This window comes from Setaria italica, chromosome V (genome assembly GCF_000263155.2).
Source record: "Setaria italica strain Yugu1 chromosome V, Setaria_italica_v2.0, whole genome shotgun sequence".
Lineage (NCBI taxonomy): Eukaryota > Viridiplantae > Streptophyta > Magnoliopsida > Poales > Poaceae > Setaria > Setaria italica.
In genome coordinates this window covers 35,730,293-35,747,920 of record NC_028454.1, presented here as the reverse complement: position 1 = coordinate 35,747,920, position 17,628 = coordinate 35,730,293, and the positions used below count along the sequence as shown (strand labels likewise).

The window sequence follows — 17,628 nt, the reverse complement described above, 5'->3', positions numbered from 1 at the left end:
CCCTGACCAGCCTTTTCTCCCGGATAGTAACACCAACCGGGATTAAAGGATGCCCGTTTAGTCCCGGTTGGTGTTTTCAATCGGGACTAATGCTTTTAGTCCTGGTTAGAAACACCAACCGGGACTAAAAGAGGGTCCTTTAATCTCGGTTGGTGTTGCCAACTGGGAGAAAAGGCCCGTCGATCACCTCATTTTGCGCTCCCTCCCCCGACCACTCCACCTCCTCTATCTGTCTCAGAAAATGCACAGGTACTCTAGCTCCTTCCTCCTCCTTCCTTATCCTCTCCTCCCTCCCACCCTCCTTCTTATCCTTTCTTCTTTTCCCACACGCAGGCGGGTGGTGGACGCGCGGAACCAAGCGGGGGAGGCGGGTTGGGGCGGTGGCGCGTCGTGGAGGCGGCAGCGCTTTTCCCACGCGCAGGCCGGCGGCGGGCGCGCGGATCCGAGCGATTTGCGAGCGGGGGAGGCGGGTCGGGGCGGCGACGCGCCGTGGAGGTGGCGGCGCTTTTCCCACGCGCAGGTGGGTGGCGGGCGCACGGAACCGAGCAAGGTGCGAGCGGCGATGGCGGGCCGGGGCAGCTGCGGGCCAGTGGCAGCGTGCCGTGGAGGCGGTGGCGGCAGGCCGAGAGCGGCACGCGGGGGAGGCGGCGCAGCAGGTACTCTCCTTCCTCCCTCCTTCTTCCTTATCCTCTCCTTCCTCCTTCTTCTTCCTTATCCTTTCTTCTCTTTTCCCACACAGGTGGGCGGCGGGCATGCGGAACGAGGTGCGAGCGGGGCTTGCGGGTCAAGGCGGCGGCAGCGGGCGCGGCGGGCGAGCGCCGGCCGACGGCGCACGGGAGCCGGAGGCGGAGGCCGCACGGGTGCACGGCGCGGAGGCGGGGGGGGGGGGGGGGGGTGATGCTAGATGGGCGGCGTGGGTGAAGCAGAGGGGCGGCACGGGAGCCGAGGCGGGTGGCGCGGGAGCCGAGGTTGGCGGATGCCCGCCGATGCTTTTTTTTTTGGAAAACTCTTTTATCCCGGTTGGGAATACCAACCGGGATAAATGTTGCTTTAGTCCCGGTCAAGGGACCCAGGAGTAAAGACCCCCTTTTGTCTCGGTTGGTTTATCCTGGATGGTTTTTTGGAAGATATGCACCCTACCAACCGGGACTAATGGTCAGTTCTCTACTAGTGGACAGCCCCCCACACGCTTTCTGGTGATGATGGTTGTTCCTTATTGTTGGAGTTTAATGTTCTTCTTTCTTTCTAATTTCTTTTTCTTTCTTTCTTTCTTTCTTTCTTTGGTTTTGGTGAGTAGAGAGAGTGTGCTGGAAATTTGATCTGGTGATGTACATGTACCCACTGGCGGAGCTTGATTGACAAAGCAGGGGGCAGTCTATGGAAATGTGGATTAAATATTAGTCTACAGTGCCATTTTTACAGTTTATTTGGTGGAGAATTAGCTTAGGCATGGGGTCATGGTCCTCTATGGCCATAGCGTAGCCAGTATGTTCTGTAAAGCATTTTGACGGTTTAGAGGAACTCCAGCAATAGCCCCTGTAAATCAAAATCCTAAAAGATTATCTATTTATTTCTTAGGGCCACAAAAATGATTCCAACTCCAGCAATAGTTCCCATGGATAGAGAGTTCCCTAGACACCTCATAGGAATGGAATGGAAGGTGGAGGAGGAAATTTGGAGGCCTCCCAAAATAGGAAGACAATTAGAGGATCTGCTGGAGTGCGTTTTTTTTCACTTGACCCTCTAAACTTGGGAGCTGTTTAGAGGGTCTAGCTCTGTTCACTTGGTCCTCTAAACTTGGGATATGAAGCTGTTTAGAGGGTCTAAACTTGGGATATGAAGCTGTTTAGAGGGTCTGCTGGAGTTGCTCTTGACACGGAGGGTGTGAGCCCTAAAACTCAAAAAAAAAATTATTAAAGGGACAGGTAGAACTAAAAGAAACCTGAATGCTCACATTCTGCGCATAAAAGATCACAAACACGAGAGCAACAGAAGCACTCTCATCCACTAAGACCACATGCGCACCTAATACACACTAGTAGAGAACTGACTTTCGATGCGCTCCCTTTTGTCCCGGTTTAAAGTAGGCCCGAGACAAAAGGGGGTGCGCCACGGTAGGCAAGAATGGAGGGGAGATTTACTCCCGGATAGTATTTGCAACCGGGACTAAAGGCCCCCCTTTAGTCCCGGTTGTAACGGCTAGTTCCGGGGCGTCGGTGGCGTGCCCCTTTTGTCCCGGTTGAAGGCTCCAACCGGGACAAAAGGGTGGCTCCAACCGGGAGTAAACTTTCAACCAGGACAAAAGGTGTTCCTTTTTGTCTCGGTTGGAGTTTTTGACCGGGATAAAAACTCATCCCCCATTATATACCAAGACAGAGGCCTTTCTTCCTCCTCCAGCCCGAGCCAGTCCACCACAAAGATAGAGAGCTGAGCTTCACCTACTCTCCGGTGGTGCCGAAGCAAGGGAGGTGCCGCCCGAATTTTTCCCCCTCATTTTTCGTGGGAAATTCACTCATCCAAAGTGTTGTGAAGGTTTGCTACTTCATCCTCGTGTTACGCTTTGATTTATGCTTTGGAGATGGATAATTTATTTGCTAGAATGTGAAGTATAAAATGGAGAGGTATTTTGAGCTAGAATGTGAGGGAGATTGATGTGTCATATATAGTATGTATCTTTGCAGTGGTTTAAAAATGATGCTACCCTTGTCTAGACGGTTTATCTTGTCAAATTCAATATGTTTTTTCAAATCCATACTTGTTGAGCTTGCATACCGTGTTCATCTCGACAAGAATGTTCTCCGCCAAGCACCAAAAACAGATACAGGTATCGTCGGGAAAAACCTTGGTGGAAGTATACAATTTCCTAGATAAACAAAAATTGAAAGATTTAATACTACTTCCATACAACTTCAAGTACTTTCGTTTTCTTTTTCCTTACCTGATTAATGTTAGCTCTAATATGTATGAACATTTTACGTACGCAGCTTTCACTGGATCCTCATTATAATTGAGCCTGAAAGAAGCCACGTCACTGTCTTAGGAAAGATCCGGTGGAGTACCGAGACATGCAAGACATGTTAGGCTTGTAATAATTCTGAACCTTTATCTCTATGCAAAAGTTTATTTCCTAAATTTTATCCCTGTTACACTATATCATTCATTATTTTAATCCGCAGCGCATGGAAACAATTCATAAGGACACACAAAGGTCCATTCAAAGAAAAACTTACATGGAACATAGACTTCCCGGTACGTATGAAGTCTGCACATTTAGTATATTGTATAACACGAATATTTCATAACTTATTTTTTTCGCACTGAAGTGCTTAAGACAGGAACTCGGGAATAATCTATGTGGCTACTACATCTGTGAGCACATGCACAGTTTTATGGGACCCAAGGGACTAAAGGTGACGCCGTACAATTTTAAAGTACATAAAATAAAACTATTAATCGTTAATTATTTTCTAGCTCCTTATATTTAATTGTTCGTGTAACATTCACATATTTCCAAATTATAGATGTTAAATATTCGACAAGGACTCTTGAAGAAAGAAAGAGTAGCGACAATATGTGAAGGTCTTATTGGATTCCTAATGGACGAGGTGGTAAATCCACAAGGAGAATTTTATTACGATGGACGAAATTTAGACACTCCAAGCAACACCTCGATGGGAAGATTGTAGATATATAGTTTGATTTGTATATATAATACGCGCTAAGATCGATTTGTATAGTTGATTTCATCATACTAGTTGAATTGTGTATATACTAAGAATTGTGTATATATATAGTAATTGTATAATTACTAATTTCATTTGTTTAAATACTAGTTGATTTCATTATAAAAAAAATCTCAACTACTAAAGGTTAACAAAAGGGCCGGGGTACGTACGTGATGCATGAAATTTCAGGCACCATGCAGGGCGTTTGCATGGCAAACCAACCTGGACTAAAGGGTGACTTTACTCCCGGTTTGAAGGATCTGGGACTAAAGATCCCTTTTGTCTCGATTGCATGGCAAATTTAAGTAGGACTTTAGTCCCGGTTGGGTGACTTTACTCCCGGTTGAAGGACCTGGGACTAAAGACCCCCCGTTTGTCTCGATTGGTTTATCCCGGATGAATTTTCAGGAGATATACAACCTACCAACCGGGACTAAAGGCGAGTTCTCTACAAGTGAGAAGCAATTTCAACTCAATTTAAGTGTAGAAGATGAACTTCGGTTCCATTTCTACCACTTGATCACCTCTGCGATACTGGTTAAAGGGGGAAGGAGGAACCAAAAGAAGCCCGAATACTCACATTCTGCGCGAAACTAAAGGATCACAAATTCAGAAAAGAGAAGAAAGCAACAGAAGCACTCCCCCTGCATCCACTTAAGACCACAAGCTGACATGCACGCCTAATACACTAGAGGGTACTAGCAACTTCAAACCCATGATCAACACACGTGCGGGGAAAGCACTTCAACCCTGAACTGCTCGTGCATCGCCGCACTGCGACTGCATGCCTAGGGGACATACGGCCGTCGCCCAATTCTACTTGACGCGTCCCTCGTTCGCCTTCTTGAAGAGCTGCGCCTGCGCCGCGGCGGCGCCGTTGTCGCCGGAGCTGAGCGCGGCGCCGAATGCGTCTTTCACCTCCTGCGTGGTGAAAGCGAACCTGTTGTCCACCATGGAGTTGAGCAGCGACGCCGTACCCTCGCGGAAGAGCGCGCCCACGCCGTCCTGGCGCGTGTTCGCCAGCGCCTCCGGCACGGTCAGGTCGTGCCCGAACGGCACCGCTGCGCTGGGGCCGAACAGCCGCACCAGTGGGCACCAGAACCCGAACAGGCCCCAGACAACGCCCGGGTGCGTCATCCAGTAGCTGCGAACAAGGCCAAAGGCACGAGCGACACGTACGTTACGTTAATGGCGGCACGCAGAAGTAATGTGTGCGTGTGTAGACATGAGGGGTTTGGGGTTTAGGTAGGGAGTTACGTACGTGCACGGGCCGGCGAAGGGCGGGGTGTTGGGGTCGTAGGGCGTCGGGGTAGTCGGCGTGGGCGTCAGCGGAGAGTACGGCGTCGGCGGCGTGCTGATAGGCGGCAACGGCACGTCGGGAGTCGGCGTGATGCCGGGCGTCGTCGGGGAGGTGTCGCTGGACGGCGAAGGAGGACCGTAGTACCCGCCGCTAGGTGTTGACGGCGTGGTCGGAGAGGTGTCCGAGGAAGGCGAAGGGGGGCCGTAGTGTCCGCCGCCGCCGCCGCCGCCGGGAGTGGTCGGTGAAGTGTCACTGGATGGCGAGGGAGGGCCGTAGTAGCCGCCACTGGGTGCCGATGGTGTCGTCGGAGATGTATCAGAGGACGGCGAAGGAGGACCGTAGTACCCTCCGCCGCCGCCGGGCGTTGTCGGGGAGGTATCAGAGGACGGGGAAGGTGGACCGTAGTACCCGCCGCCACCGCCCGGCGTGGTCGGCGAGGAGTCGGAGGACGGCGAAGGAGGTGCGCCGTACCCGCCGCCCCCGCCAGGCGTGGTTGGGGAGGTGTCACTGGACGGCGAAGGAGGTGCACCGTACCCGCCACCGCCAACAGGCGTGGTTGGGGAGGTGTCGCTGGACGGTGACGGAGGAGAACCGTACCCTCCGCCGCCACCGCCAGGCGTGCTTGGGGTGGTGTCGCCGGACGGTGCAGGAGGGGCATTGCACCCGCCGCCACCGCCAGGCGTGCTTGGAGAGGTGTCGCTGGACGGTGACGGGGGAGCACCGTATCCGCCGCCACAACCACTGCCAGGAGTGCTTGGGGAGGTGCCACTGGACGGTGAAGGGGGTGCACCGTAGCCGCCGCCACAACCACTGCCAGGCGTGCTTGGGGAGGTGTCGCTGGACGGTGAAGGAGGTGCACCATACCCGCCACCGCCACCAGGCGTGCTTGGGGAGGTGCCGCTGCACGGTGACGGGGGAGCACCGTACCCGCCACCACTGCCGGGCGTGCTCGGGGATGTGTCGCTGGACGGCGACGGGGGAGCACCGTACCCGCCGCCACTGCCGGGCGTGCTCGGGGATGTGTCGCTGGACGGCGACGGGGGAGCATTGTACCCGCCACCGCCGCCACCAGGTGTTGTCGGTGTGGTCGGAGAGGTGCCGATGTCCGGCGACGGCGGGTTGTTGTAGTACCCTCCGCCTCCGCCACCAGGCGTGGTCGGCGTGGTCGGTGAGGTGCCGACGGACGGCGAGGGCGGGTAGTAGCCGCCACCGCCACCTGGCGTGGTCGGGGACACGCCGGAGGATGGCGATGGCGGGATATACCCTCCACCACCACTCTGTGGCGGCGCCGGCGAGCAGTTCGGAGTCCCGGGTGAGGCTGCAAGGAAAGAAAACACACATCAGAACGCGCGTTTCATTTCACGTCGTGTCAGTTAAGTAACGGGCAAGACCCAAGAAACTGGAAGTCTAGAAGACTAGAATGCCTAGTTGCGTACTGTGTGGGTCGGCGGGGTTCTTCCGGGCGCCGAGGGGCTCGCCCCCGCGGAGACGGCGCGCTGCATTCTTCCGGCGGCTGAGAGGCTCGCCGTCGCCGAGACCGCGTGCAGCCGCGACTGACGCCAGCAGCAGGTAGCAGCACAAGAACGCAAGAGCCGGCCTAGCCATCTCCACTGTTTTGCAAGGAGGAAATGAGCTAGCTTCTTGTGCTTGTTGGAGCTTTTCCAAGTAGCGAGGGGTGGCTCAATATATAACGAGCTCCCGCCTTCTCGCTTGGATTGGGCAAAGTATGGTGTGCACACATCAGCACATGCTGCAGCAAATGCTCTGCAACTCCAAAGAGGGAAACCGCAGGAGTTGGGGAGTCACTGAAACGGAAATGGACCGTAATGTCATGTCTACACGGGCCTGCAAAGCTACATCCTTCCACTATCGCGACCCAGTTCGTCAGACTTTGCACCCACCGGCCACCGACGCGCCAGCACCGAGTCGCCAACGCCATGCCCTTCCGGCGAGCGCCAGTGCATCACAAATTGACGGCCATGTGCTAGTCGTGCCGCCGTGTCGCCGTGTCGCCGTCGCCGCGACGAGCGCGCGCACGCGGCGCGACGAGGGTTCACGACCGACGACCGGCAGGGGGCGGCACGGTGATGGGGCGTACGTCTGTGCAGGCACGTACATGCGTGCCTCGCTCTCGCCACGCAACGCGCGCGCAGGAGCGGCGTTAATGGCGGGCTGGCAGCCTCGTCCGTCGCCAGTCTCCTCCTTGAATAGCTGCTGCCACAGTCACACGAATTTACTTGCCCTCGATCAGTCTCACCTGCCATCGCTGCGGCTCCATTGAAAGTTGGATGCGGCATCAGGGAGGAGGGGCGGCACCGGACGCAGAGCTAGCCATCTGTCACGCGCGTCGTCGTCGTCGGCGAGCGACACGGCGTGGCCGAGCGACACGGATATGGCACTTGTCATTACATCGGCCTGTACTACGAGCTCGACCGTCTTCGGAGGGAGGAATCAATGGCGCGTGCAGAGGTTGTTTCGCGCTGTCTGTGCATGGAGTTCAGTGGCTCACCTATCCAAGGGGAAAGTCGAGTTTTTCCCCCTTGAAGGCCTTGAAGTTGGTAGTACTTGTGCGCATTTGGAGCCAGCTGTGTGGGCACGTGGCAATGCCATTTGGTCAGATCGTAATGCCTCCTTCTGGTGATCGTCAGATTAGAACTTGGATACAGGCAGAGCGTACGAGGTGCCATGTTTAGGACGCGGTCCAGTAACAGAGTCATCTATTCTGTTAGTGCATGCTTAAAAGCAGTATTAGTGTGACTAGAGCCTACGTGGAGAGAGTGCTTTCCATTAAGCAAGTACAAGCTGCATTGTTAGGTTTTTTTTTCTCCGAAAACGGGATATAACATATATTAAAGGATAAAAGTGAGCACAGTACATCCCATTCTTACAGAAAAGACCTTTAGCAACCCTAAAATTATAGAAAGGTTCCTACTGTTTATCTTATTCCTAACGACGGGCTGCCGGCTCCTTCCAACTACTCGCCAGAAAGCATACTCGACCATCCATCCATCCACCAGACTTCCCGATCCAAATCGAAGGACGGACTCCAAACCTTGGATAACTGCATGAGACTCTCGGTACGAGAGCATCAGTCGTCGGTCTCCTCGATTCAACATCTTCTCTTCTTCCCTCAACGATGGATCCATCGAAACCAACAACCTGTTCGCTTCAGCTCAGCCCCCGAACAGTGTTTTTCTCTCTCAACAAATCAGCCATTTCAGCTTTTCAGCCAGCTTATAAGTCCAGCCGAACAGGCTACAAGATACTCCAACACACATCTCCGACTGCAGCAGAACCAGATCCAGCAGCCCAAGAATCCACTCCACCAAGCCACCAACAATAGCAGCCAGCAGAAGGAAAGAGGGCCGCAAAAGATTCACCATCTCCTCTTTCAGTCAACCGGAATCGAACGAAAGCGGCGACAGGAACCTTTCGGCAAAACCAAAAGAGAGGCCAACTAACCTCCCACGAACTTCGCCGATGAAGACGAATGAATCATCTTCGTAGTCGGAGAAGAAGCTTATTTGCCGATAGAGCAGCCCCGCTGTCGCCGCCGCTCCCGGCCACCGTAGCCCCACCGCCAACAACGCCGGCGAGCAAACTAACCCTAACCTACTCAAACCAAGCCTAGTAATATAGGGTATATACACCGGACGACCATATCGAAGGTTTCCCCATCCTCCAGCGCCGGCGAGGCCACCGGAGGCGAGGAGAACCCGTCGATTTGGTTGTTAGAAAGAGAATCATCTTCGATTCGCCCTGTTGGAACTGTAGCGAGGGGAAAGCGAAGGGATAAGGATGTTCTCAAATTCCGCGCATTGTTAGGTCTGTACTCTGTAGTCTGTACCGTGCACCTAGCTCAGATTGCCCTCCCTCCTCTCCGACAGAAGGCAAGGCTCCAATGCATCTTTCAACAGGCAGAGTACTAGTGCCCTGGTTCTCAAGAACCACGAGAAGCCTGTCTAGATCGGAGGGCTGAGCTCTGGCTCGTGGAGCCGTTTTTGTGGAGCCGAGCCAAAAGGGAGAAAAAAGGAACAGCTCCTAGGGAGAAGCTAGGAGAAGCTGGAGCACTTTTTGCACGTGGAAGACGGAGCCGGTTTTTTTTGGCTCCGTGCGACTCCGTCCCGCATGCCTAGCGAGCCTATTACCGAGTGCCCCTCGAGTTTGTCAAAATTACGGCAAAATTGCCACCGCACAACGGGCACAACGTGCGGCTCCTGTCGCGTGCGCCTTGCCTCCCTCTGTCGCACCCACCCCATCTTGCTCCCCTCTCTCCTTGTGGGCGCCTCGCCTCTCTCCTCGTGCTCGCAGCAGAAGACGGTGCCGCCATGAACCCGCTCCGGCGGCTGATGGCGGCGCCGTATCTAGGCCGGATGCTGCCATGCCCGGACCGGCGGTGGCCGACCAACGGCGAGCGCAGCAGAGGGCCGGAGTGGCATGGGCGGTGGCGGTGGTGGAGGGGGAAGGAGAGGAGGAATGAGCAGCGGGAAGGTGGAGAATGCGACGACGGGAGGCGACGGCCGGAAGGCGATGGAATAGGAGGCCGGTGGTGGGAGGAGGATAACGAAGGAAGAGAAAAGGATAATGAAGGAAGAGAAAAGAAAGAAAGAAAATAAATAGGAATAAAAGAAAAAGGAAAAGAAAAAGGAAAGGGTATTATGCGTATTTCATCTTATCTAACCATTTTAAACTACACGGAAGAGCCGTTTTGCCAAACGGTTTTCCAAAAGGAGGAACAGCAGGAGAAGCCACTCCACTAGAGGAGCCAGAGCCGAAGCCATTTTTAGAGGAGTCGAAGCCCTACCAAACTGGTCTTGATTCTAGGTTCTAAGAAGCGGTAGTCGGCAACACGCAACACGCAGATTATTATGGCATTTTTTCTATAAAAAGTTGAATGTAAATTATCCAACAATAGTACTTTCAAATGGCGGAAGTCTTGTTAAAGAATTTTTTTATGTTTATATTTTTTGTTTTATGATTTTGCAGAAATAAATATTCGAACGAAAACTTTGCAGAAATGGACCTATGCCGCCATACGAAATGGCGGTAGGTCCGCTTCCGTCGGTGGGATTGGCGGTCGGTGGCCCGGAGCGCTGCACATGTGTTTTTTCGCCGTACGAAACGGTGGTAGCCTGCTTTAGCCATTTCTTACGGTGGTAGGTGGCCTTCCACCGTTTGAAGTGGCGACAGGCTCCCCCTGCCTAGTTTAGCTAGGTTTAGCCGGCCTTAGTAGGGTGTAGGATGCTATAGCCGGTTCAAACGGCTATAGCAGAGTTATAGCCGTTTGAACCGACTATGACTCTGTTTTAATTTTGATTAGTTATTTTTCACGTAATTTTGTATAATATTTTTAGAAGTGAAATATGTAGTTCCATTGCAATATGTAACTTCATAATTTGAGAGAGGTAGAGTGATTGAACGAAATAATTGGAAATGATTTAACTCCCGACCATTAGATACATAGATGTTTCTAGCGAGATTACAATGGATTCAAATGAAATTCCTAAACCGATCGGCAACTACCCGAATCGAATTATTTGGGCCTACTCGTTATCAGTGGGATCAAGGAAAGTGGCATGCTGCTAAACCTAGCATACCTTAGGTAATTGAAATAGCCGGGGAAAGAGCCATGTCTACTTTCTAGTAGAAATGGCTCTGCGAGGACTGCGATGGCCCAGCTCCATAATAGCCAGCACCCCCAGAGGATGGTGGAGATGGGGGATGATCCTTGTTGTGGTGGTAGGGGCACTTGCACCATGGATTGGTGCAAATCAAGTCACCTGCGATGTCAACTGCCCAAGGATTCGTGTCAACTTCGGACTGAATATCCTCGACCTTACGCTCCATGTCAAAAATCTTACACTTCAGGTAGTGTATGTACTCCTAGGTTGGCTCAAGAAGTGGTGGATTGACTCACTTGGCGTAGTAGTAGTTTCCTTCATCGAGAAAGGTCTGAACGTGATGTTAGTTTGAAGTTGAGAAGCTTAGGAAGAGTAATGAAGTAATAACTTTACTCGCCAACCCATACGGGCAACGAAAGAAACGGTGACTTCCATCACCGTAGCTGTTATAAAGCTGGACGACACAAGCCACACCATGGTGACACATTGGCCACACATCCTGATGGTCATCATAAAGCCTAAGGGAGTTTGGAGGGGCGTAGTTAGCCCTGTCTTCAGAGGGAACTTGTCGAGGGGTGTCTCATACTCCGTTGGGCTAAAAGAACCTGGCCAAGTGATGGTTGGAATAGGAGCACCCCCTCTTCTTCCCATCCTCCCACGACCTCTCTATCTTGCGGATGCCATAGTTCTTACTTGTGCTTAGTGGCGTGGAAGGATATAGGAGTCTTACTCGTGCTCAGTGGCGTGGAAGGATTTAGGAGAGGAGGGTTAAATATAAGGAGTGCTGCACCCCTATGTGCTCAATACGCCGTTATGTTCAATCATCCTAAGAAATGGTACATATAGCCTTTGCAAGTGCAGGGACATAGGTGTAAATGTGGAGTCCCATCCGCCTAAGAAGGCATCACGTTCAAGGTCTTTGCAGTCTATAGTGTAGGAGGTAGAGTAGTGTAATTGGAATAGTGTGGAATCTCAATATTCAATGAAAGAAGACGAAATGTTATAACAGTACAAGCAACAGTAAAATTGCATCCGAGGCACCCAACATGACAAACCTAAAAGAGCACCTTCGCTAGGATAGAATGCCTTAGGTAATGTAAATCGGTGGAGGACAAGTAATGTTCTACTGGGAAAACCGGGGAAGTTTCCCCTTCCTCGCTGTTTTGGAGGAAGATTCTGTGTAACACCTACTATTAATGACAACTTAAGTATGACCTTAAGAAGCTAATGGTGAAGTTTGGATTAAAGGAAGGTAACTTGAGTCAAAGTCAAATTTGAGGCGAATTTAGCCAAAATTGCAATTTGGAGATTTAAATTCGGAAAAATTTACCAAAAATATGAAGTTGAGGCTTGAGGAAGGTTAGAACTTAAGGGAATGAAATTGGACATTAAATCAAGTCCCAAACTCCTCAAGAAATGCAATTGAAAATCAAAATCAAGTGACTACTATTCATTATCCGAAAACAGAAAAATTCAGAAAAAAAACATGATGAGTATCCACTTTGGAAATTGATTTCTGCCAAACTTTCCAAGCAAGTGGACCAAGGTAACTGCACAGCAATGAAGCATGATCTTTGGACAAGTTTAATAGGGTGTTGTTGATCAGGAATAGTGAAGGAATCAAATTTAAATTGAGGCTCAAAGTCAGCACTCTGGCCATTTTCGGCCTAACTGCTGAACTGCATTTTTCCTAAGTTTGAAAACAGCAACAAGTGGCTATGTTTGGAGCAAAATTCAGAATAATTTAGTGTAAAATATATATGAGTTCATGTGCAAAATGGACTCTTTGTTAGTTGTAGAACAAGGATGGGCAAGGGTCAAGCTGCATGGAACAAGTTTGCCTAATTTAAATCAAGCTCAAAGAGTTATAAATGGTTCTGCACCGTACCTGACGAAACTGAACCATTGAAGTTCAGTTAACAGGAGGTTCTGGCAGAAACTTTGAGCTTCAAAATCTCGGTCTTAGGGTGCTCATTTCGGTTGGAGATCAATCTATCAAATGAAGTACTTGGGCTACTCTACAAGTTTGCTTAAGGAACATTTGGACCTTCGGATTTGAAAGTGGTCGATGGGGAAGTCTGAATTTCGGAGAAGAAGAAGAAGAAAGAGGGAAACAGGTGAGCAGGAACAGAGCCGTGCCGCCGCCGGCACCTCTGCCCGCCGGCCAGCGCAACAATCCCAATCGCGCCATGCACGCCTTCAAGTCGTCGATGTGGCCGTCATGCATGCGGTAGAAGTTCGTATTTGTACCACTCCCGCCCTCATCCGTTCACCCTGCCACCATTCTTTTCACCGCCACAAAACAGAGCTCAGGTGACCGGCACTGCCGCCAGCCGATTCCACCGCACCGCCGCACTAATCCTCGATTCCTTCCACCCGAAGCTCCCCTAGCCCCTCGCCGACACCCTACACCACCCCGTCCACCAGTTGTCCCACCGGCGAGCCACACCCGCCGCATCTCCTGTACGCCTGCCGCCGCTACTACCCCTCCGGTGAGCCCTCCGCGCCGCCCTTTCTCCACTCTTGTGCTCGGGTTTAGAGGCTCCTTAGGTCGTGTAGACGCCATAGGACGCCTCCGCCGGCCGCTTGTGCCGCCAACCGGGTCTTGCGCCGACCGACCGAGGCCTTGGCCGCCGCCACCCGTAGGGGGCTCAGCTCAAGCTGCCGCCGGGGGCCAAGCGCCGCCCGTGGGTGCGCCGTGGCCTGGGGGTTCTCCCTAGCCCGACCACACCGCCAGGGAAGCCACCGCCGGTGAGACCCCGCCCCTGCTGCCGCGCCCTGCCTTGCGGGCCAGGAGGAAGAAGCCCGTGGCGCTGGGGGTCCACGCGCCAGGGAGAGTAAGGGGAAAATGGGGGGGCGCCGGGTAGAAAAGAAAGGGAGAGAGGGGCCGGTCCAAGGGGCCCCACGCGTCGGTGAGGGTAGGGTAAGGAGGGCCGGTAGAAAGAGTTTCAAGGGGAGGTTTCGGATAAGATTTGGAGTTTTTGATTTTAAAAATACATTTAATAACTGATGCACTATTTAATTCACCAAAAATCAAAGGAGCACCCAAAAATAGTAAAATAAATTTTAATAGGTTTGCTTTTATCTCCTTTACATATTAAAATTGTTAAAACTTATTGTTATGGAAACATTTTGGGTATTTATTTAGTGCCTTTAATCAAAGGTATTAAATAAATAAAAATTCCAAAATACATAAAATATGAACTAATGCTTTTCTAATTACAAATTAACCATAATATATAGTAATTAGAAGTTTAAGGTTAGAAAATATTTTTTATGCTTTTCAAAAATAAAAGAAAAGGCTTACTTAAAAAAGATAAAGGTTTAAGTATTTATTTAATGCTTTTCCTTAAAATATTTAAATAAATGCTTAATGCTTTATAAATAAATAAAATTCTGAATAATGTTTTGATTAATTCCAAACAAATGTTAATCTATAGTTTTGCATTTTCTTTTACATTAGAAATTATTTCAAATGCTTTTCAAAAATAAAAAGAAAAGTCTAAAATGGATTTACATAAGGGAGTTTAAATCGCGAGTTAGACGTTATGGGTAAAGTTTTGTTGGCCTACAACTTTATCATGAAGTTAAGTTGTATAAGTCACTGATGGCTTGCAACTTTGTCATGAAAGAAGTTGTAGAGTCCCGTGCTTAAAAGTTGCATCTCTGACTCATGCATACGCTTTATCGTAGATACTGAAGCTCCACAAGCGGAATTTCTGGAAATTTCTGAAGAACCTCCGGAGTCTGAGGAAATTATTGAGTTGATCCCTTGTGAAGCCGGACCGTCGGGCAACGCTAACATTTTTACAGATCAAGGCAAGCCCCGGTGCATCTATGCCTATTTATTTTGGAGTTATTATTTCATGTGTCCAACTATTGGTTATTTCTTTATGAATACATTAAGTCTAGGAGTTGATTGAAACCTTACTTTGATGCACAATTCAACCTTGTTATTAAGGACATCTTTGCCACTTGTTCAATAATTAGTAAGTATCCCAAGCTTAGCAAAGTATAGTTGTGTTACCTCTACCATTACTGAGTACCTATGGTACTCAGCAACCTAAGGTAACATTGTCATACATATGTATATCATACATATGTATATCAAAGAAATGACCTGTTTTGAAAGATAGTGGATGGAAGGTTGGATGGAATCAAGAAAGGAGTCTTGAGTTCCATAGTTCTGTCTACTCGATTAATTTGATTACGGACCGATCATTGTTTTAACCTATGATCAAGTGATATTACCTAGTTGCTTACTGCTATATGGGAACCAACAAGCCCGGTAGGTTGGTTGGCTCTCTGATCGAAAATATTTCGTACCCGTGCTTGGCGTGCAGTGGAAGGGCAGTGCATATCCTGAAACTCACAGTGGAGATCGCCAGACGTGGGGTTCCATGTGGGGGTGCGGTCCTAGGTTTGAGTAGTCATATTTCTGATCGTTGGGTACATCTAATCGAAAGGTCGTTATGTGCAACCCGATCAGTTGTGCGTAGCTGGTGGTCGGGTATTTCCTGCAGGATGTAAATCGGTCCGGATCGCCGCAATTCTCGGATATGAATGCACTTGATCATTGCTTAAGCATTGTAGTGTAACAAAGAGAAGGGAACCGTTGCTTTTGAATAAATATGTTGTATGAATTAGTTCCATCTGGTTGCTAAAATATTTTTTTTATCATCTAGACTGATCAGGTAACAAACTCAATCTGAAATAAAAGATAAAACTAAGGTTTCACTTATATTAAGCTCATTCTGCAAAACGTGAGTCAGCCAGTACACCATAAAGCTATCATACAGTGTGTCAAAAATATTTATATTGGTTAGACGGGTCAGACTTGCTGAGTACTTCGTACTCAGAGGATCATTTGTTGTTGTTTTCAGAAACCCGGCAGGAACCCACCGAGGAGGAAGCACTGAAGAACTAGGGTATCTTATGAGTCTCATGATATCCTAGAATAAACTTAGATGTTTAATTACTTACCCCATACTGTTTTATATTTTAAACTCTTAGCAATGGTTTGACTTGCACTGTTCAGTTTCTTCAATCTATGGTTTTTAATAAATCGTACCTCGGTTATGTATGTAAAAATGTAATGTTTGTTGATGCTATCCCATCATGGAACGATCCTAATGTATGGCTATGGAACACCTCGTGGAGGTTTTCAAGGAGTTCTTTGAACAGAACCCTTGACGGACTACCGGACTTACACTGTTTTAAGTGCGTTTTGGATAATTGTTGTTCTGACAGCAATTAGGCGCACTTAAGCCAGTTTAAGTTGGGCGGTTCCGCCACATTCTGCCTCATGCTACTCCATCTTCTTCTGTCGTTCTTCTTCCTGGAGGAGCTGCGCCTGACGAGCTTCGAATTCTTCTTCCTGCCATTTGAGTGCTGCCTCTCGAGCACCTAAGTCCTCATACCGTCTCTGCAGTTGATCCTCCTTGCCCTTCAAATGGATTTGTCGTTGGCGGATGCGTCGTTCTTCCTGAAGCCGAGCAGCACATGCTGCGTCTCAAGCTGCTTCCATCCTTCCATAGTATTGGGCTTTGGTCTCCAGTTGCACTAGCCAAAGGGGTACCCCCTATAGGCCTAGCGTCAATCCATTCCATGAATGTGCATGCCTGCATGTTCACTCATTATTAGGTAAAGGAATCGGTACATGTAGAAAATGTATGTAAAATGTTTATGAACAGATGTACTGACCACGAAATTGTCGTCAATGTCGGGACACTTGAAGTACCTACACCCCTTCTTCCCCCTGAGTCTGTCATTCTCGCATACCTGCAACCATGTATAGAAGCCGCAGTGACATTTGGGGCGCTCATTCCATGGTGGAACCCCATTTCGCTCTTGCCTCCACGACGATATTTCTTAGACGGAGACGCAACCTCACTTCAAATGGTGGATTCGGGTTGGGTAGTGTTAGTAGTGCGTTTGAATGTTGGTTGAACGTCTCATATATAGAACGCTACTGAGATGGTCCTTAGACCACGTCCATAATGGCAAATGAAAAATGACATGCATGGACATCATAGCCTGCACCGGCCTAGCTATCAAAATCTCTGCACCGGCCTACTTGGGAGAGGCGGGGCCCGACCTAGGTAAAGTGATGTCTCGACCAGACGAGCGTTGCCGAGAGGACCGAGGAGATGGCAAGCACGTCCGCTTTCATATTAAATAGCCTACGAAGTACTGTACACTCTAGCGATTCAGGAGCCTAGGCATCGTGGACGATTTTTTTGTTGCAAGCATCTAAACGTACACAACACACACTAGATAACATCATAGTCTGCACCAGCCTACATAAGATAGAGGAGGTCCTTTGCACTAAATGCGTCCTCACTTGAAATGAGGCTTACCGATACGACGACCATGCCTCGCTACCCGCTGCGCTGCTCTAGTCTAGTACTGGTTGTACGTGAAGGGCTTTGAAGGGGCAACATCGCGAGGCAAACGTCCTGGTGTGGCTGCAGGTGGTGTCGTGAAGTCCTAGGTGGCGCCCTGTGTAGCAGGCACGGGGGTGTCCCCCAACTGCGAAGGACCAAGCTTGTTAGGGTCGGATCTGAAAAGATTGTCCACCCGTGCCGAGCTCGACCTCTATCCCTTCTCCTCGACGGAATCCTTCGGAGCCCCTCCACGGTCTGTGAACCCTGTTATGGAACCAAGAAAATGTTATTGTAAGTTTTTTTCCATATTTAAAATGGAATAGAAAGCATGTATTCACGACGTATTGAGGTGGTGTAGCTCTGTACCTGGTGGAACTGAAGACGGCCCCGCTCCACTGTTAGCTCGGTACATCTGCGGGGCTGTGTTACAAAATTATAAGTTAGTACAAGAAATTGGACAACATTTTATCAATGGAAAATGAGAAAGTAACGAACACATACCTGTCGGGGTCACATACTGGGGAACGATGTGCCGAGCGAGGAGGGGGGGTATACCAACACAAGATGTACCGAGCTGGTGAGTAGGAGCTGGAGAC

At 49.9% G+C, this 17,628-nt stretch overlaps 1 protein-coding gene across 1 annotated transcript; it reads right to left on the bottom strand.

The window, feature by feature from the left end:
• Nucleotides 1-4,201: 4,201 nt before the first annotated feature.
• On the bottom strand, nucleotides 4,202-6,696 carry LOC101785142 (sialidase). The gene is made up of 3 exons (XM_004969754.2): nucleotides 6,462-6,696; nucleotides 4,987-6,343; nucleotides 4,202-4,869 (listed from the first exon to the last, which is right to left on the bottom strand). Exons 1-3 carry the CDS (start codon nucleotides 6,628-6,630, stop codon nucleotides 4,542-4,544), a joined length of 1,854 nt encoding a protein of 617 aa, XP_004969811.1. The 5' UTR covers nucleotides 6,631-6,696; the 3' UTR covers nucleotides 4,202-4,541.
• Nucleotides 6,697-17,628: the final 10,932 nt, after the last annotated feature.